The sequence below is a fragment of the Sparus aurata genome, chromosome 11, assembly GCF_900880675.1.
Source record: "Sparus aurata chromosome 11, fSpaAur1.1, whole genome shotgun sequence".
Taxonomy (NCBI): Eukaryota; Metazoa; Chordata; class Actinopteri; order Spariformes; family Sparidae; genus Sparus; species Sparus aurata.
In genome coordinates, this window is record NC_044197.1 from 23,121,380 (window position 1) to 23,142,312 (window position 20,933).

Genomic DNA, 20,933 nt, shown 5'->3' on the forward strand with positions numbered 1-20,933 from the left:
GGTGCAGACTGGAATATATCAACAACTATTACATAGATGTCCATATAATCCTGTACAGACATTCATGTTATCCAGAGGATGAACCTACAGTTCATATTTTCCTCTCCTCTCTCTTGCTACCATGAGTTTGACATTTGGGATTTTTAGGGTTTTGAACACTACTGTAGTGCCACACATTTTGGTACAGATATTCATGGTGCCCAGAGGATGAATCAAAATGCTTTGGTGACTCCCTGATTTACCCTACTGCTGTTTTATTGAAAGGTCAAATAAAAATGACTTGTAATCACAATTTCTATGACTGAGTTTGTCTGATAAACTGTCTAACAATAATCCACACAACCCAATTATTGCTGACCTATCTTATCATTCATCTTTCATCTCATGGACACTCTTTTACTGTAGTTCATATAACGTTAATACTTTCATGGACCTGAATGTATCTGTGTGAATAAGCACTGACAACGGTCGAGCATTGAAATCTGTCATAGAATATCTGGTCACGACCGTAATCTGGATTACTTATTGTCCGATCAGATTTCTACAGATTTAAAGATATTATGAGGTGTTTTTAACTGGTTATAAAATAGCCTTGTGTGCAGACTGGAAGAGCCTGTTTTCACGTTTTCACAAGCCAAGTTACACCGAGTAGGACATTAGTCAGTTAAAAAGAAGCAGGAGGAGATTTTTCTTTAGTCAACCTCATTTTTTACATCATATTTTGTGGTTTTGACAGTGAACCATTACCATGTTTGTCCAAGAGGCCTCCAACATCAACAAAATATCAGAGTCACTTTAAGCAGCTTTATGTAAAAAAAACCCCAAAGCAATTATTGAGTTCCCTAATTTGACAAATTTATATTTCAGCTGCTTGCGATAAGACAACAGATGATAATTGAGAACATTTGGCTCCTCTTGTTAACTTGAACCAGGATTTAACAGCCCTGCTTGCAGCTCTGTAAGGCATCTTTAAATTAAATGCTAACATCATAATGCTAACATGATGACAATGACAATACAAACATGCTTATGTTAAGGAGGCTGAATGTATATAATTGTATGTTATCGGATCAAAATGAGCATGTTAGCATGCCATCCTTTGCTAAATAGCACACAACACAAAGTGCAGCTGAGGCTGATGGGTGTCACAAGTTCTGAAGTATTGTTCAAAATGAAGGGACGCCAAAGAGGAGTGTATGCATATCAGTAATATATTTTGATGGCATCCTTTGCATTTGTATTGATATTTTATTTACAATCACAAAGGCATCTAACTGAATACATCCTCTAAAAAAAAACATGAATTCTGTAGAACATCTGATGCCAACCCATCAATTAGATTTAGAGAGATTATCTAGATCAGTGGAAGTTTGACCTACTGGTTGACCTGGAGGAATTGTCATATTTAGGATATAGGATTCATCCTCTGGGGAAAATGACTGTACAAAATGTCAGGGATATCTGTATAATACTGTTGAGATATTTCAGTCTGGTCCAAAGTCATTGACTTGAGTCAAAACATGTTTTGGTTCCAAGTGAGGTAACAAAAAAAAAAAGTAAACATCCAAAGGAAGTCATACACAGGCACAACTTCAAAGACAAACAAGCCTCCAAAATGTACTGCCTCTAATTTGTATGACAGATTTTAGTCCCACTTTTAGCTTGTACGTCCCCCATGCTGTAATTTATTAGGGGAGAACATGAAAGAGGACAAAAAGGCTGACGGAGCAGCACGGAAAAAGGAAAGGTCAGGTGGTAAAGACGGAGCGGGGAGAGACAAAAAGGCTGAAAGACAGACGGACAGTTATGATGGTGTACAGCGGGGCGAATGTCGTCAGAGACTGGGAGAGAAGAAACCAACTGGGGAAGAAGGGTGAGGAGTTCAACAAGGAAACATAAATATTTGATCGAGGCCAGATTGACAGGGGAACAAAAGGCACAGGGAGCATCGCCTCCCTTTCCCACAGAGCAGAGAGGGTCACTCTGTCCCTCTTTACGTACTGTATGTCTGTTATGTTGTGCTTTATGGCAGGAGCTGGGCTAAAAATAAAGCCTGGCGACAGCAATGGTGTAGTAAATATTAGACCTCACTGACTCAATCTTTGTCAGAACAGGTTATATTTCATATTAGGGGAAAAAACTTTAATGTGTTGAGGGTATTATGAACATGTCGGGTGGATAATCGGGTATGTCTGACACCGTGACAGCAAATTTAATCAAGCATTCAGGTGCTTAATGCCCTGAAAACAAACAGGTATTGAGATATATTACAGACTCTGAAGCTCTATGAAGCATTTTATCACCTTTCAGCTCATTGTTTTGGTTTTATGGACGACAACTTTACTGTTTGGTTTGCTTTCTATGCTTCTTGATTTCTCTCTGTGGCACCTGCACGGCACCAGTAAGATAAAGTTAGTGACCAACTGGTGAATAAGTGGTGGTGATGCATTTAGCTGCTAAACCAGACAGATCCTTCATGATCTGAGACAAAAACTGGTTTACAACAAGAGTGAAATTTGGGATTTTGGTTTAACAGAGGCCAGATAATATTGCCCTATTGGATGTTTAATTAGGAGACTAACACTAACATATGTTTCATAACCATCACTAGATGATATCATGTTAATGCCGCGTTTCTAAATACTCCTAAAGTGTGTTCTGTGGTCTGTTTGATTCATAGGATGAATTTGATTTGTTACAAAAACACACACCATCCAATTTATTCCACATCAAAAATTCCATGTGACAAGGATCATATTCATTTAGTTTGGTGGTTAAATAAATATCTGATGTATTACTCTGTTTTTAAATGTGATAGAAACAGGAAAGAGGAATCAGCCCAAATATAATGTTGTTGCAAAAATTGTGATTACAACAAAAAAATAATAAATATATATTACAATTACATCAGAAAGGCAATGTTCTTATACACTGATATTAAGAAAATCCTTTCACACTTTTGAGTATACTATGAAAAATAATCATTACCTGCTCTGCTAAATAAAAGCCTGTATCTAATGCACATAAGCAGGCACATAAAGACACATGACTTGTAACACAATAAATAATACAACAACATTTCTCAACAACCTTTTTGAGTAATGGCAAATAGTTTCAGGTGTTAATGTGTAAATATGTGGCATAACTGTGTGGAATATGTGGAAGGACACAAACAAAAGGGTACAGCTGAAATGATCCACCCACCTCCCCAAAAAAATATTTTTCATTGTCCTGCAGTACAAATAAACATCCAAACTCTGAGTCCCTGACCTTGCAGAGGTCTGCAGCTGGCTATATTTTAAATGATCTTGGCTGTTATGTCGTGACCCAAGAGCCCAATCTTCACCTATCAAAGGCTTTCAAACAATATTTTTAAATTGCAACTCAACAATTTCCAAATACTTGTCCAGCATATGGGGCCTCTGCGGCACCTGTCATCACGCTAAAACTATTTCAGTCTGCTAAAAAGCATCAACAGAAAACATTTCTGTGTCTTGGGAGCAAAGTGATCCTGCAGCCAATAACATGAATGTCATTCTTTTCACTCCTGCTGTGCCTCGAAGCCTGGCGCAATGCCGAGGCTGTGGCTTAACGGATACTTTGGGACCAACAAGAACATGGCCTTCCTCCCTGGGCAGGCTGATATAACATGTATTTTATGTTTTTGCTGCTACTCATCCAACTATTTCCCAATGCAAAAGTCTTTGAAGATGATATCCAGGATCTCCTCTGCCCCGACCCGACCAGTGATCCTGCCCAGGCTGGTGAGAGCCAACCGGACACCCTCGGCTGCCAGAGCCAGGTCGATGTCGCGGTACCGCTGGTATTGTGCCAGGGCTGTAAAACACTGCTGCAGGTGGGCCCTGTGGCGGGCCTGGGTCAGGGTGGGGGCACCAGACAGAGGGTCGCCACACCTAGAGAGGAAGTTAGAGAACAAAATGAACCAGAGCAATCAAACAGTCATTATTTTGTATTTTTGGTTGAGAAATGGTGAAAACAAAATCAAAAAGGGCAAACGCACGAGTGCAAATCAGACTTAGAAAAAAATGCAGCAAAAACACTGCCTTTTTGTTTAATTCATTTAAAATCTTAAGTTGGAATTCAAATTGGATTCGTGAAATGCTGACCTAAATTCTGTATGAATGATTCACAGGTCACACAGAAGATATCAATCTTTCTGATACAACAACATGTCATGTCTTAGCTTTGGCTACAAACAAAACGTCATAAATTACAACAACTCACAGAGTCTTGACACTGCTGTGCAGCACTGTGAGGAAGTCCTGCAGTCCTTCATCAGTGTGGCAAGAGATCAGAGAAACAGGAGGGAGTCCAGAGACCCGTCCCAACTCTCTGGCCAGCTTCTGCCTCTGCTCCTGAGGCAACAGGTCCGTTTTATTCAGCACCAGGAGACACCTGTCTGCAGGAAGTACCGTGGCAAGAGAGGAAGGGAGACAAAAGTTGATCAATAGTAATGGTGGAGATTTCTATTTGATTACACTTCACCTTCTTTCCAGCCTGTTCACTCTAGATGTCTGCTTGATTTCTCCCATAGATTAAATAGCACTTGAATTACTCCCAAGCTTAATAATGCAGGATGGAGCCTTCTCGGGCTGTAACGCAAACAACTAAGCATATTAATGTGAAGGAATATGTTAGTGTAATTATTAATTTGCTTATTTACTTTATTGTGCCTGAAGTGCTTTCACATTACAGCTGCGAGCACCACCGACAGTCCAGCTGAAGCGGGAGCAGAAGATGTTATGTTATGTCTCTACCTGTCTCTGGCTGCTCCTGTGTGGGCAGGACGCTCCTGAGGTGTCCCTGGAGGAAGGCTGCAGCCTGCTGTGCCTCTGTGGGGAGATGAGCACAGTCCACAACCACCAGAGTCAAATCTGCCTGCTCCACTCTGGAGAAAAAAGAAAGTAGACACAGCTCAAATAAAACGATGTATATGATCACAACTGCATTTTGTCAAAATTATTTATATGTTTAAACTCGTGAATTTACACTTTTGAGATGGAGCAAGCACCAGTCTCGGCACAGGAGGTAGTGTACTGATGATATTAGACTAGTTATATTAATTTTGTATTATTGTTATATTCTGACACATCAGTCATGTTCAAAAGGCTGCAGTATGGTAGAGTGAGTTTTCTGAACTCTTCCACCAGTCATAGGTAAAATAAATGCTTCTACCTTCTTGGCCATTAAACAGTATCTTCATTAATAATGTTTTTAGTGTATTTAGGTTTTAATATATCCAAAAACTATTGACTGCATTGCCATTCACATTAGCCTGCTGGCAGGACTGGAGACATGGAAAACATGTCAGCAAGATTTTCCGCTGACTTGGGCAAATTTTCAACCTAATCATTTTTTGCTATACTGTAATTAGGGATGCCAATAATTTATCGGCCCGATATAACACCCTGCACGCCAACAAGTTAGGAAAAATGTAAAACTACAGGTTATCTTATCTGTATCACCCATTAGAAGCAGGTAATTATCGGTTATCAGTATCTGTTATAAAAAATTCCATATCAGGCATGACTGTAATACCAAGCTCAAGTGGAAGAGTCCTGAGAAATACTGTAATGTGTTTTTCATCATCTTAGAGGAAAGGCCTGAGGTCTCTGTTGTTTTGTTTCAGAAAACATTATGGTATTCCCCACAAATACTGTGAATAATAGCAGTGACACTTTTTTTTAGATACGTGTCAAACGTATCAGCTTTAAATACTCTAAATGTGCACTCTAGGGCAGCAACTAACATTTATTTTCATTATCAAATGAATCTTTTTTTGTTTGTTTGTTTACTGTTCGTCTACAAATTTTATTTTTGTTTTTTAAAAAAAGCTCATCAAAATTTCCCTGAGCTCAGAGTGACGTTTTTTAAATTGCCTCTTTAGTCCAACCAACAGTCTGAAACCTAAAGATGCTTTGGTTATCATAAATGAGAAAGAAAAGCTGCAAATCCTTACATTTAGGAAGCAAATGTTTGACAAAAAAATGACATCAACAATTTATAGAATATCACAATAGTCAAAATTATCTTTTGATTGACGAATTGATCAACTAATTGCCGCAGCTCTAGAGCTCTCCTGCATCTCGGCCCCACAGCAGCAGCAGCAGCAGCAGCGGATGCTTGTACTTACCGCATCCTTCCTGCAGTGACCCAGGTCACGAGCCTCTGACCTGCTCCCTGTGCAGAAAGTTCCCTACTGAACAAAACTGCCCACCCTTCCTACAGAGCCACCAGGTCGCCCAAATAACTTAAACAAATAATATGAGAATTACAGGGTATATTTGCACTGGAGAAGGTTCTTTGCAGTCACATCTTCATCTGGATTTTCACTTGATGTTTAATGTCAGATTTTAAGTCAGCAAACATCCTGACATAGTCATGATGCTATAAATATGTATATTCAATGAGGACGTATGAGAAAATAGCAGTAAATCCCCTTAAATCTCCTGCCACTTCACATATTTCATTTGTATTGTTCTCGATACACACACAGTAATTTAACACTTAATTGCTGTGTCAGGGGCTTCATCCCCCTGCCAAGAACAGAAGTACTTGGGGAAACCATTTGTCTTTGCTGGCATGTAAATGGTCACAATTTATTCTGAATGTTTGCCTCAAATAATGTAGATTCTGAAGTTTCAATTAACTGTAAGCATGTCAGCTACACAATGTATTGGTTAAACACTTAAGTTTATATATAGCATTACTTGTATTTACTGTATATTTTTTTTTGCTACAATCATGCAAATACTGAAGTTGACATTCACCTATAAATCACTTATTAATGAATGTGTGTATTGTCACGCTAATCCTTTTCTCCTGCACTCACCAAACACCAAACACGTGATCAGACATGTCACTCTGCATGTCTGCACATATAAAGTTGATTAATATAGTCTGTATGTGCCTGTGTGTCCGTTCTTCTGGCCGTCTGTCTGCCTGTTTGTATATGATAAAGCGGTGATGACAATGTGCTGCTATTCTTCTCTGCCGTAAACAGTGGAAGCAGCCCTCAGTGAATGGCCACATATGTCCATTCTCAACGCCACACATGAGGAATGTTTTAATAGTAAATACTCTACGACGGGGAAAGGGGGCTCTTCATTATGCAACCTCCTGAGAGTGTTTATCCCATGTATTTATAACTGGCTCAGCAATAATATAAACTCTGGAGGTTACACAGACATCACAAAAATATAACATGTTGCAGAGGGGAAAAGCAATGACTTATTTCTTCCCTTCTTTGTTCCTTCAGTCCCCTGTCTTCTACGCATGTGCATGTACATGGGAACAGTTGCTGAAGCAGCATGTACCACGACACGTGCACTGCAATCCTGTAGACGAAGCCAAACCTTCCATATAGCAGCGTTCATTTCTCAAGATTTGTGGTCTGTCTCGTTAAAACGTTAAAATCAGGAAAACTGAGGTACATTATTTTTTAGTATTTCATATAAAATGGACTTCCTGCCTTACCTTTCCCGAGCTCTGCGGACCCCCTCTCTCTCCACCAGGTCGGGGCTCTCTCTGAGGCCGGCCGTGTCGCTCAAGAGGACCGGGAATCCACCGATGTCCAGCGCCGTCTCTACTACATCCCTGGTGGTGCCAGCAATGGGAGAGACGATGGCCGCAGGTCTCTGGCCTGGATATAAAAATCACAAGGATGACAATATCATACATTTTTTTCTCTTCACTTGTGTATTTCTCTGTCCTCTGACATGACATGTGTCTGTGTGCGTGTCTACGTCTTAATTCATACATCCGTCTGCCTGCCCGCCTGCCTGCCATGATTTCTTAAAACAGCTCGACACTATAGCTTTTAGCAAACATTACCAGAACATTAAAGAGTGTAAGGGTTGGGAACTTTTTTCAGCCACGGATTGATACACATCTAATGGTTTATGTAATTGAAGTTGCAGTTCTGTATCAATTGTAGACAATATTTCAAATAAACAGGAGGTTGCAAACAAAAGCTGTACGTATATGTGTGTGTGTGTGTGTGTGTGTGTGTGTGTGTGTGTGTGTGTGTGTGAGATCCACCTTTTAAAAATAGTGGATTGTGATTGCTATTAAATTGATTGTTTGGCCAGACCGCTGACCCCTAATGGATGGATTGAACAGCAGTGGAGATCTGTGGCACAGAGGAACAAACTTCCTCACACACCAGTTTTTTGTTCGGTTTTGCTCATTTCATGTGAATTGCTGACAACAAGAAAAATATCACTAATTACAATATTACAGATCAGCTCAGTAGCTATTGGGTACTGATATCAATGGTTTATTCCTTATAATTATAATAATTATATTTCTTAAAGCTGGTTTCAAAACAGAAAAAGCACATGCATATTACCTGATTTTTTTGGTTTTCTGTGATACATCAGTTGCACTCTACTCACTCACTCACTACTACAATAGGAAAGTCTGCACAGTCCAAACACAATAGAAGATATTTTCAGTTTTCTTTTCTTCAGTCTACACGCTGGACCTTGGCAGTCTGACCATCCCCATGTAACCCCACGTCAAGTAATGATGCCAGCTCGTTATTACCTGTCTGTGCTGACTGGGTGTGAGCCCGGGCCACAGGGAAGACTAATCAGACCAGGAAATGATAACAGGATCTAATCTCAAGTTTGATATATCACCTATTATTCTGATAGGAAGCTGTGAGGAGACCCTGCCAAGCCTCCTCTCTGTGTAGTTTACTTAAAGTGATTCTAAATGATTAAAGGAAACAATATCCTGAACAAACATACAACCTTGACCATAAACAACCAGCGTTTCATTAGGCTGACAACAAACCTATTACACAACTGACGGAAAATTTAGAATGAGAAGTAAAATGCTAAAACGTTTGTTTCAGGTGCTGTTTATAGATATCAGTTGCAATTTACTATAGACTGTGACTCCAGTGTTGTTTAGAGGACACCTGAATGAAAATCGGAAGCTATTAAATCATCATTAATCTGGAACTGTCCCGTGGCGGTTATATGCCTCCACTTTAAAGAAGGTAAAGCTCCTCAGAAGCTACAATATGGTACAAGGTCACTGCAACCTCACAACATGTTGCAGTGACCTTTGACCTAAAAAATCCGTTCACCCTCGAGTCCAAGTGGAAGTTTGTGCTAAATTTGACACAAGTCCCAGAATGCATTCTTGAAATATTTTCCTCACAAGATTTAAGGTCACAGTGTCCTTGACCTTTGAGCTTCAAAAGGTTATCAGTTTATCCTTGAGTGGAAGCTGACACTCGTCACGTCACAGTGATGATGAAACCTTATCTTTTTAACAGTTTATAATGGAGAAAATGTTTCAGTGCACTCCATTATATATCAATATCGGAATTTTTGACTCCTTTATTTCAACAACATCCTGAAACAATGGAGTATGAGTCGGGCTCTAAATATAACAACACTTTTTTTCCTCACTATCTTAAAGTGAACCCTGGATGGAGGAGATGAAGGTCACTACGTGTGCTTTCAAAGTCAGACAGCTGCTTGACTCTAGATTTGTCTTCACAAATCACAAAATCCTCCATATATTTCTCTGACTTTCTGTGGATGGAGGACAGTTTTTGCATTTTAATGAATAACACACATTTCACTGCATTTTGTGAGTCCATGCTGCTAACAGTCTGACAGATGTTGCCATCTTCCCCTCCCAAACCATGGCTGACAGCAGTATGATTCAACAGTAAGGTATTGAGAAGCTAGGACGTCATATTCAAATCTTAATCTCACGATTTGTGTGTGTGTGTGTGTGTGTGTGTGTGCACTGGTTTACTTGGTTCTCTTACAGAGTGTGTTCAGGAGGCTACTTTTCCCTGCATTGGTTGCTCCTGCAATGACCACCTGGACTCCGCTGCGCAGCCGCTCACCCCTCCTCTCATCCTTCAGGTGTCGCTCCATCTCTGCTTGCAGATCACACACCGATCTGTCCACTGTGTGTGTTGGAGGGTGGGGGGATAGAGACAGAAAAGGGGACAGGACGTGACAAAGGTTTTGAGTTCAACTTCACTTTCATGGCCTTGTAAAAGGAATTTCTGTGCTTTGAAGAGAAAAGGCCTGTCCTCCGGTGTCTGACACCCTTCGTCTGTTTGAGAAATGGGTCATGGACATGTCTCTTTCCGCGTGCGACTAAAGAGGAAATTTATAATACAATGCACCAACAGCACGCCATTTTTCTAAACTTTGGCAAATGTAAATCTCTTGATATTATTGATTGAGTGTAGCACATCAATTCATCCAACCTGGGCTGACTTCATATAAAACTGAAACTTTAGATATAGCATACAACATACTGTAAGTGTGCAGGTGGCAATGGAAAGTATTTATGCCAGGTTTTCTATTTTTGGAAACAAGTCTATTATTACTGCCACTTTGAGGCCTGAGCCCACATTCCGTGCCACCAAAACAAACACTACTTCCCAGGCTTTGTTGTGTCGAAACATCACAACATCTGAGGCTTCTGAAGAGCTCTGTCAGTGCCAGACAGCAGGCGACACACACACGCACACACTCACACACACACACACACACACACACACACACACACACACACACACACACACACACGTCAATATTGCTAACAGGGCACTACATTTCTCCAACATCCAAGAGGGGACACCTTTTCAGAGTCATTTAAAAAAAAAAAAAACAAGAATAGAAAAGCTTATTTTAAGGACTTTTACCATAATATTACTTAAAATGTGTTCTTTTAATTTTTTTAAGAAATTGAAAGGGGGGCCTGCATCAATTTACGACGTCTACCTACCATAGAGAACACACACACACACACACACACACACACACACACGCACACACACACACACGCACACACACACACACACACACACACACACACACACACACACACACACACACACACACACACACACACACACACACACACACACAGTCAGCATGGGAAACCTGGACACAGAGAGAACAGTTGGACAGTACGTTGCTGCTGACAGCACTATTCCTGTGAGCGACATGGCATGTCGGCTTTGAAGGTAAGACGAATGCCTCTACTGTCCCCCCTGGCCTTCTTTCCACACTTCCTAAAGGAAATTGACTTTTGAGCAGTTTGATGTCTATGGCTTCTCCCCGCAGAGCAGCAAAAGCACACGATGGCCAGTTGAAGATCCAAACAGGAAAGGCAGCCGGACTCCTCTCTCCTCCGAGAGAAACAGAGCCCTCTGACCCCCCAATCACCTCCCTCTGAAAGCCCATGGGATGACTGTTCTCTTATTTTTCTTCAGCACCGAGGACAAAGTGTATTCGTACCTTGGTTTAAGACCCCATCCTCGATGAGCTCATCCTCACTGAAGTCTATGAAGGCCTCGACATGAGCCAGACACTGTGCAAAACACAAAACAAGAGAGGAGAGAATCAGTGCGGCCTTAGACCTGAAAACATCATAGTCGGGGGTCTCAAAAAATCTATACATGTTGAAAAGGTGAAAGCAGCCAGTAGTCACAACATACTTAGACATTTTTCGAACTTTAGAATATTTTCAGTAACATTTCTTATATCAGAGCAGAATCAAGAGACTGCAGTCTGTGCTGATTGTTGATTATTCGGCATTGCTGGAGAACAAAGTTGTAAAGTTGTTACGTTGCGACGTCACTCTCATCGTGAGGTTAGTTAAAATTCACACCTACTACATGGCGAACCTAGATTTACAAATCTCTTGGGAGATTGCCATTTCTTTAGTGCCCCTTTTGCTTAGAACCGCTGGCTTCCACAATTGTGATAATTGAGAAAATTGCCTAAGATACATTTTCTGTTGTGTAATTGGTTAATTGTGTCATATTTTCTGTTCCTGTTGTGATCATCTCAACAGACAAGACAACATTTTAGGCTTTGAGTTGCTTTGTATAAAAATCAGTATACAAAAATTTGACACTATCCTTTAAAATTCAAATAGTTTCCTCCAAGAACATATGTTAAATCAGGTGCAGTAAACTAAATTAATTTAGCCACTTTATGTCACATACTTCAGATACATTTGAACTAGAAAACATCAGCACAGTATTTTCACCATAACACTGATCAGTATCTTGATTGACACTGCGGAACATAAACACAATAGTAATATAGCTGCACAAAAACAGGAAGCGTCAGATTCCCATACTTTAATCCATTCACAAAAGTAGGAAGCCAACGGTTAAAAAAAAAAGGCATTGTTTGGGTGTAAAATGACGGTTTGACCCCTCACATCATACAGATGGTATACTTCTGATTACTTGGATTCCCAGAAGTACGAGTCCAGAATAATGGCTCATTAGAAAACGGATTCTGGGAAACCTGCTAAAAAAGCTGCCGACAAGCACTTTCTCAGGGGAGATCACCTGGACCGGCTCGTCAGATCATTGGTCAGTATTCTTCAAAACAGTTCACAGGATGGCTCACGGGTTGGCTTGCAACCAGTAAGTTCAAGTGTTCATCTGCGGTCAGTGACCTGCTGCTCTGAACTGCCTCAACCAGATGTGAGATGAAAAATCTTTCAGGATTAGATGTAAAAAAGAATTAAGAACAGGGATTATAATAAGTAATACACTTATCTGGAAGTCAACCATGTAAAGAGTGCACTGCAAGTCAGGTGTCTTTTACATGTGACCTGAATGCAGAACGGTTACACAATTTTAAGACGTCTGCAACTGGAACAACCTTGCAAATTTCCTTATTGTTATTTTTATTTTATTTAACTTTAGTTTCTGATGTTTTTGGACAGTTTAAAACGGAGCATGACAAATGAGTGTGTAGGGATGGAAATTTATACCGATTTATTGAGACCAATGTCTTTATCAATTCGGCTAATCAGTCCGATTGTTTATCGATTCCTTATAAACGGTGTGTATGGCGTGAATGTTATCATAACATAGGATATTTGCCCTGCATTTCTAGAATTTAAGTCCATGTTGTATAGTGTTTGTGTTTCCTCACATTGCGGGTGTGTTTCCACCTTGATTTGAAAAATAATTTTACAAACAATACAACTAGCACTGCTGTCATCTTTCTTCATGAAATGAAGCCATCCTTTGGACTGTTTCCTCCACTCCGCCATGACTGTAAGTAACAACTGTGCAACACTTCCACTGAGTGATAATAATTTTACAAAATGTTCTGTCCTGACAAACAGTCAAAGTGCATATCATATAACTGTCATCATGTCATCTCATCTCTCTCTCCCCCTCTCTCTCTCCTCATTTCCTGTCAGTGTCCGACTGTCAGCCATCCAATTAAAGCAAAAAAGCCACACACACAAAAATCTTGCAAATCAGCAATTCAGTACAGAGAATACATTTCATTCTTCCTCCTCTCTAAATGTATCTCAACTTCAAGCCTGACTATCTGAACTGCAGTATGCAGTACAGGATACCGTGTAGATAAGAAAAACAATACTGCCCCAGATCATATATCAATGTCTTTATTGTGTGCCTGTCTTAAGTGACAGACATACAGCTGTGTTGCTTTGTATGATTTATCTAAAATTCCATCCAATACAATACAAAGCCAGATGTACTGTGTTGGAAAACAAACATCAACTCCACTGGAGTGACGATGGAACAACAGCACATTATAGAACACAAGGTGCTATTTTAAAACAACTTCTATTAAGAAAGTCAAAAATCAAAAATAGCGACGTGCCCTTGAATGCCTTCTAGTGGTTTTCCTCAGGAAAGTCCAATTTAACAGCTTAGCGACGTCTCTGAGCAGCACTGACTCAGTTCTGGAGCCAGAGAAGGGCTGCATTACACAGACCACTTGATTGTATTCACAAATATTTTCCAAACAGAGTCACAGGGCGGACCAGAGGAAATGTTGTGCCAACACTTCAGTCATTTCATAAAACTAATTACAGCATATGAACTGTATTTACATATTAAGAAATTTAAAACTTTTGTTTATCAGTACTTCTGTGAATAACATGTTATTACTGTATATATAAAAGAAACACCTAAGGAAATAAATTATTTTCAGCTTTACTCATTACCATGACATCATTAAATATATGATCAATTATATAACAATCCTAAGTACTTTAAATTGTTAGGTTAGTTGAATATTCACACAAAATAATATTTTCCCGTATAATATTTTTGATGTTTATAAACACTTTATGCATCAGTATCATCAATTGATATACCTGCACTCCATGAGGGTTTTCCCCTTATTTTCCAGTGCTGGCTCTAATGAAAGATAAATATCTACATGTGCCATACCGCTTAGTATTTTGATACTGGCTATTGAAAAAAAACCACATGTACTGCACGTACAACAGCGATATGAAAACAGGAAGCCTAATCGTCCCATAAATTAATCCATCTACGGTGTGTGTTGCCAAAGCAGCTGTACAGACACACAAAAAAAACAAAAAGAGAGAAAAACATTGTTGGGTGTGAAACCACTGAGGCCTGACCTACAGCACGGAACAGACAGGTTCTTTCCACAACACTGTTTTCTGGGAAATGTCAGACATGAATATGGACTCTCTGGGGAGAAATCCAGGAGTTCAGCTTGTTTCTGCTGTCAAGTTAACCCAGAATGAGATACACGCCCGACTCCACAAATTGGGCTGTTGTGTAAAACATCAATAAAAACATGATGCAAATCATTTGCAAACAAAATGTGTTTACTCCTGAGTCCATGTACCACAATCCTCTATACAATCATGTGTTTCACAAAGTGGGGTGAACGTCTGTTTGTGACCGACTGAGCCTTCTCGAGGCCGCCCCTTTCATACCCAATCATGATACATCACCTGTGTGATAACCCCTCCACCTCAGCATTAGGTGTCCCCATCTCTCCTTGCTGCTGTTGTTTGTGTTGCCAGGTGATCTGATGACGTGTGGAGTGATCCAAGCAGGTTTTCTTGAACATTTCATGACTTTCCCAGTCTTTTGCTGCCCGTGTCCTAACTTGTTTGAAATATCAATGAAGTTGATGATATTAAACATTCAATTTATGGTCTTTATGCTGTTTTCAGTTGAGTATATATGTCACAAAAAGACTCATCAAATGATCATTTATTTTTTACACAGCGTCCCAAATGTTTTGAATCAGGGCTCTTGGAGGAGGAATTTCTAATGGCCCCCATTAACATGTCACTACAAAGACAAGATCTTGCTGGGTTTCAGTCACTATGAGGTCCACAGGTGGTTGAGATCAAGCGAAAAGAGTTACAAATCTTTTGTTTATTCTCCCATGGATACATCAGAACACTCAGCCTCGCTATGGTTATTGAAAATGGCGATCATAGGCGGTTTCAGTTGGTCCATGGTCATGATAACACCACAGCCAACCCTGATGTAAGTGGTCCTTTGTTCTAGAGCAGCATAGTGTTGGTGCTGCTCTGGAACCAGCCTTACTGACCGAGAACCAGTTCTTTTGTTGTCCAAAAGCAAAGAACTGGTTCCAGAGTAGGCACTGGCTCCGCACCAGCACCTGAACCACCCTGGCCAACATGGGGAAACCAAAGCAAAGCAAGTCTGATTTCACCAAGTGTCTGTGAAATAGAAACGTATAATCTTGATCCAGAGCGATTATTGTAATTCCGCAGCTCCTTAATCAGCAGGTGAAACTCTCCATGCTCTTGACTTGTCCTTTTTTTATCAGCAATGATGGGCACATTGTTTTAATTTTTAAGTGGTGAGAGCAGCACAAAATCAGCGTCACTGCTTGATGACTCCATGTTGTCTCGTGTTGAGAATTTTTGCAATGAATAGAATAATTAATACATCAGGCTCTTTGATTAGATGCAAATTCAGGTTCCAGGCGGTGCAAATGTTTGCATCAAACGAGCATTCAAGAGAGTTGAAAATACTGAACTCAAGCGAAATTTTCACGTGACGCTGTGTCGCAAAAGCCTGTTTGCGTTGACGTCATGATGTTCACGTCGCTGATGTCCAGACGTTCATGAACAACAACAATGGAGGACAATAATTGTGGCTGTTTGCAGACACCTAGAGCTGTACGATAACACATCCAATTGTACCGAGACAGGACAAATATAAGGAGCTGCCGTGGAGGGAAGTGAGATAATGGGTAAGACTACCTGGTAGTTTTGGAAATCTCGGCACAGCATAGCTATTATCAATCTGAACTCCATTCAGGGAACAAGTATTTTAAAAGTTGTTTGCTTGTCATCTGGCGAAGCATGAATTCAAGCTTTTTACAAGGCGGCATTATGATGTTAGAACTGGGGAGGATATCATGCAGGCAGCTACAGTCTTAAGTATATCCTGCTTTATCATCTATTTCACTCTAAATGAGAGCGTAATTTACAAATACACATCAATCTGTACTGAAGAAGACTTGAAACTAGCAATTAAGACCATAAACTCATTGGGAAACTGTTGACTGAGTAAATAAATCAAGTGAGAAGTCAGAAATCAGAACAATGAAGTCGCCCCCTGCTGGCCATCAGAAAAAGATTTAGATTTAAGTCACTTCCTCATTGGTTTCACTTTACACAGAAGCTCCATCGACTGTCTGTCTTTCATGTTTCTTCCACATAAAATGGAAAAATGGAAATGTAAAATTTGTTTTGCATGATTATGCTTGAAACCTCGGTCTACACCACGAGTATCTGCACCACTGCTCCACTTACCCGTTTCAGCCTGTGGCTCCAGTCCTGGTAAAGGCGTCCCAGCTCTCCTGACATCTGCCTGAGAGCCTGCCTCCTCTGAGCCTCCGTCTCAGCATGGATCAGATCTCCGAGTCCCTCCACCTTCAAGGAGCATTATAATCATGACTACCGTATATTCTTTTATTGTAATATCTACACTTGTTTTTCAATTTCTTGCTCTAATGTTTAAATTCTTACTGTATGACTCAAATCCCCCTTCTGATGTGTATGATAATGATGAGTTATATGGTTTTATAAGCATGTGTTACTGTTTGTCAGATGTACAGTATACGGGTAAGTTGTCTAAAGTATATATATTCTCATTATCACCTAGGATAAGTTATCTTTTAGCAAAGGAACCTCTTTCACGTTCATGATGGGACATTAAGAGACATTTTGTTTTTTATTTCCAGGAGATATTTTGTTTAATCATAAAAACTAATTTGCCTTGCTTGTTGATATACCCTACTCAGTTTATTGAACACAGCCCAGTCTCAATCTGAATCATAATATACTGTAAGGAGCAGCCCCTTATTAATTATTAAAGAGGCAGTTCTAAGATAAAGTTAGCTACTGCTCTCTGTTAGCAGAGCGGCGAGAGGTGCTGAGATGAGGCACTCGAGAATGTGCATGTGCAATTCAACACAAACTTTTGCAAAGAAATCCACAGTTCAACAGCATGAAAGAACCTTAACAAATCGTCCACAGGCTTTTATAGACAACAAACAGAAAGACGGGTTAGGTCTCATTTTTCACGTCACATTACAACCTGCTCACATACGGCAAATAAATAAATGACTAATACATGTAAATTGCTACAAATTGTTACATAGAGCCCCTTTAAGGCTGCACACATGCTAACTTTTTGAGAAAAATCCCAATCTACAGAAGCTCAATAGCTTTATTCATGCTTAAATGTTTGACAACCCAGTAAAATATGTTTTGAAAGGGCAAAATATGTAAAAGGGGACATTTTCACTGTGGACATTTCATTGACTTGAAATCACTGCTCAGATCTGTCTCAGCGCATTTTTACTTGCGCTTCTTGACCTACCTCTGTTAAACCCAGTTTCCCTGCTTGAAAGGCTCTCCGCGTGAACTCTCCAGCTTCAGCAGGCCTCATGCCAGGCACGCTACCTGAGAAACACACACAATAACATAAAAAACATGAAGAAACACATGAGGCACGAGGTGGGCATGCACACACACACACACACACACACACACACACACACACACACACACACACACACACACACACGCACACAAATAGGCAGAGGAGGATCGAACACAGGGTCAATGTGTCACTCGAGGTTCATTTGAAAGGTAAACAGGCACAACTGTGCAGGTTAAAGAGGTGACACTTCTGTTGTTTTCACAACCATTTTTCAAGTCTCATCAGGAAGAGACAGCAGCAGGCATAAAACCATTCATCATGGAGGTCATGATCCGTTCACTGGGGGTAAATATTCTACTGACTGGGTATCATCTTACATTGTCACTATCTTTAACTTGAAAATAAATAAGAAGTGTACAGCAACGCCCCGTGCAGCACTGTACTGGTTTCATTATCTAACATTTCCTGATCTGTGCTCATTTTGCATTAACTGGCCACAAGCTTTCATTAACATTTCTGATTTATGCAACACTGCCCTCTGTTAGGCCAGTGGGTGAACTGCAGTAAATTATAGCTTGTCAGTCACAGATGGATTGCCACGCTTGCCAAGGCACATAATATTAAGTATCTTAGAAATATAAATGCATGCATCAGTTTTCCCTTTTAAGTTTCGGTGACGGACAGCTCCATGACTCGTCCACTTACTGAGATTAGAATTCTCATGAAGGCTCACAGCTTACCAAGACACACATTCCATAAAAAGCCCTGCAAAGCGATGGTGCAATATGTGACCCTGTATATTTGCACTGCTTTTAATGAAGTTGTATAACATTGTATGGTACCTAGAGCCTGTAAGACAGCAGTAATGACTGCAGAACCGCCGTGGATGTGGAACTCCACGCTGTCCTCTCCCGTGAAACTGTGAGGAGCTGATGACGAGAAAACATGAGAGACAACAACATGGTCTGAATATCCTTTAGTCAGTTTGTATTCATATAGCCCAAAATTGCAATCACATTGCCTCAATGGGCTTTACAAGTCAGGGGAAATTTCGTAGTCCATAAATCATTTCTGGAGCTTCACAGAAAGACAGCGTTGAAGCATTCTCCTAAACAACTGAAGTAAATTGGGGCCTGCTTTAAAACTCGGGGGGCTTCCGGAGACTTGGATTATGCCAGCTGAGCTGTATGGAGCTATTTGATCTATTTTTTGATTGCTTTTTCAGTTATTTAGGACAATGCTGTAACGCTGTTTTTATGCAAAGTTCCAGAAATGTTTTATCTTTTCCAAACAAGTGGATGATACTGATAGAACTCAATACTGTGATGATGTAGGAACAGTGCAGCTCTAGCTGGCAGGTTAGTGAATACAAATGACAGCAGGAGAAAATAATTTTAAGAGAGTTGGGACCAAGCTGGTATATCTTTACTTAACACCAAGAGATACCTAACTGATGACAAGACAGACAGAAGTGCTCATACAGGTGAAAGATTTTACTGGACCAGGTCTTTAGTTGATAGACCCTTAGCAGTAGAAGGGAAGCAGCCAATGTTGTGTAAAACAAAGGAGTACTGTACATCCACAACCAACCTGGGAACCAGAGGACAAGTCCGCGGTCCAGCACTTCCCTGGTTTGGGGGTCTGTGATGCTACGTAACAGGGCAGTGCGTGGAGCAGGCAGGCCGCATGTGAGACCAGCCATACACTTCAGAGCTGTAGCTGAGGCTGGACCACTGGCTCGTATCACTGCCACTCCACACCTGCCATGGCCAGAGGATAAGGCAAAGATAGTCTCAGCGTCAGCCAACCCAACTGGGGGTCCATCGCAGGTGGACAGGAATCTGCAGGGTGGAGGTCCTCTGCTGGAAATTAAAAGATAAGACACACTGTAACCAAGTCCATAATAATCTAATATGTTGTTACATATGCATGCTGTACATTGTATTATGTAGAGACAAACCTGTATATTCTGGAGGGTAATTACAAATTGTCATTGTCAAAAATAAGTAAGTAAATAAATAAATAAATAAATACATAAATAATAACACTGTTAGTACTGTTAGTTAAGTAAGTAAATGGAGTTGAAGAAGAACAAAAAGGGGAGAGCTAAAGCAAAAAAAAAAAAGAAAAACTGAGAGGTTGAAAGGTAAAAACAGCAGATAAATGATACAATTAAAAGTAAAACATATTCCATATATTGAATGCACTCATTAGTAAGGGGGGGGGGGGGGAAGCTTATCTTTATTTTTACGATCAGTCATAAACAGGAGGGCAGTTTCGTGGCCAGAAACAGGTTGAAATGGCTTACAAACCTTGTCCTAAGTGTGTGAGCAGCAGCAGCTCTCCACACCCCACGATAGATGGATGACAGCATGATATTATAAACAAATACTAACGTTACGTACGTAAACGTCTCACGTACGAGCTGTTTCACGTGTGGAGGATTTTACATACTGACATGGCAGAACATGCTCTGTCCTTGACAAAATCCTCACGTTTCCCTCATTGTACTGTCAGCTAATGTCAGAGTAACCTGTGAATGAAACGCCAGCTGATAAATATTCCGTTTATCACTCATAACCGTGGAGGTTTTCTATCGGAGCTTCCGTAACAGAGTCCTGCCGCTAACGTTTACATTCACCACGATGGTTCTGTTGCTCCCTCTGTCGACCGTGATTGGTCTGCGCCTTTCACAACAGCGCCGGGTTCTGAAGTCCTATTTGTTCAGGACCTGTCAATCTGCAGTAAGTCCCGCCCACTGTGCGCCGGTGAATTCGGTCCGTGTAGCTACCGTAGCTACCGCTGTTTTCTTTTTGTTTATTTGATTAAATATATGTTAATGTTAAATATACTGTAGGCCCACATTTCAGTGATATTGTTCTCTATTTTAATTTTTAAAATGCAGTATAGAGTATGAAGCTGAAGTGCTGCACGGACACAATAGATACTGAAATCGATAAATTACACATAACACAATAGACAACAATAAACAACCTACATCAGATGTCCAATTTTATTTTTAAGTTTATCAACTGTGTTCCCTACTTTTATTGTCTTGTCTTTGGATATATCTTGAAAGAGGCTGGGGCTAGGCTGTTGTTACGATTGAAAACTGATTTGAGAAAACAAAAATGAGTGGCACTTTCAAAGCTAAGTAGATCAT

The 20,933-nt window shown here is 40.3% G+C and overlaps 1 protein-coding gene across 2 annotated transcripts; it reads right to left on the bottom strand.

Moving 5' to 3' along the window:
- Positions 1-1,670: 1,670 nt before the first annotated feature.
- gtpbp3 (GTP binding protein 3, mitochondrial) lies at positions 1,671-20,425 on the bottom strand. Of its 2 annotated transcripts, none has more exons than XM_030432167.1 (11): positions 20,083-20,425; positions 19,361-19,629; positions 18,613-18,699; positions 17,708-17,790; positions 16,636-16,755; positions 11,307-11,379; positions 9,815-9,958; positions 7,498-7,663; positions 4,779-4,909; positions 4,246-4,420; positions 1,671-3,914 (listed from the first exon to the last, which is right to left on the bottom strand). In XM_030432167.1, exons 1-11 carry the CDS (start codon positions 20,142-20,144, stop codon positions 3,683-3,685), a joined length of 1,542 nt encoding a protein of 513 aa, XP_030288027.1. In that variant the 5' UTR covers positions 20,145-20,425; the 3' UTR covers positions 1,671-3,682. The 2 variants fall into 2 exon arrangements, with proteins under 2 accessions (XP_030288027.1, XP_030288026.1); XM_030432166.1 differs by having other exon boundaries at positions 19,361-19,632.
- Positions 20,426-20,933: the final 508 nt, after the last annotated feature.

What these genes read in the sequence shown, in the direction of transcription:
- gtpbp3 (XM_030432166.1), bottom strand. Translation starts at nt 20,144, where the DNA reads ATGCTGTCATCCATCTATCGTGGGGTGTGGAGAGCTGCTGCTGCTCAC. An exon ending in ACTTGTCCTCTGGTTCCCAG is followed by an intron (nt 18,700 to 19,360) that starts GTTGGTTGTGGA and finishes TCTCGTCATCAG; the next exon opens with CTCCTCACAGTTTCACGGGA. An exon ending in TGCTGTCTTACAGGCTCTAG is followed by an intron (nt 17,791 to 18,612) that starts GTACCATACAAT and finishes TGTGTTTCTCAG; the next exon opens with GTAGCGTGCCTGGCATGAGG.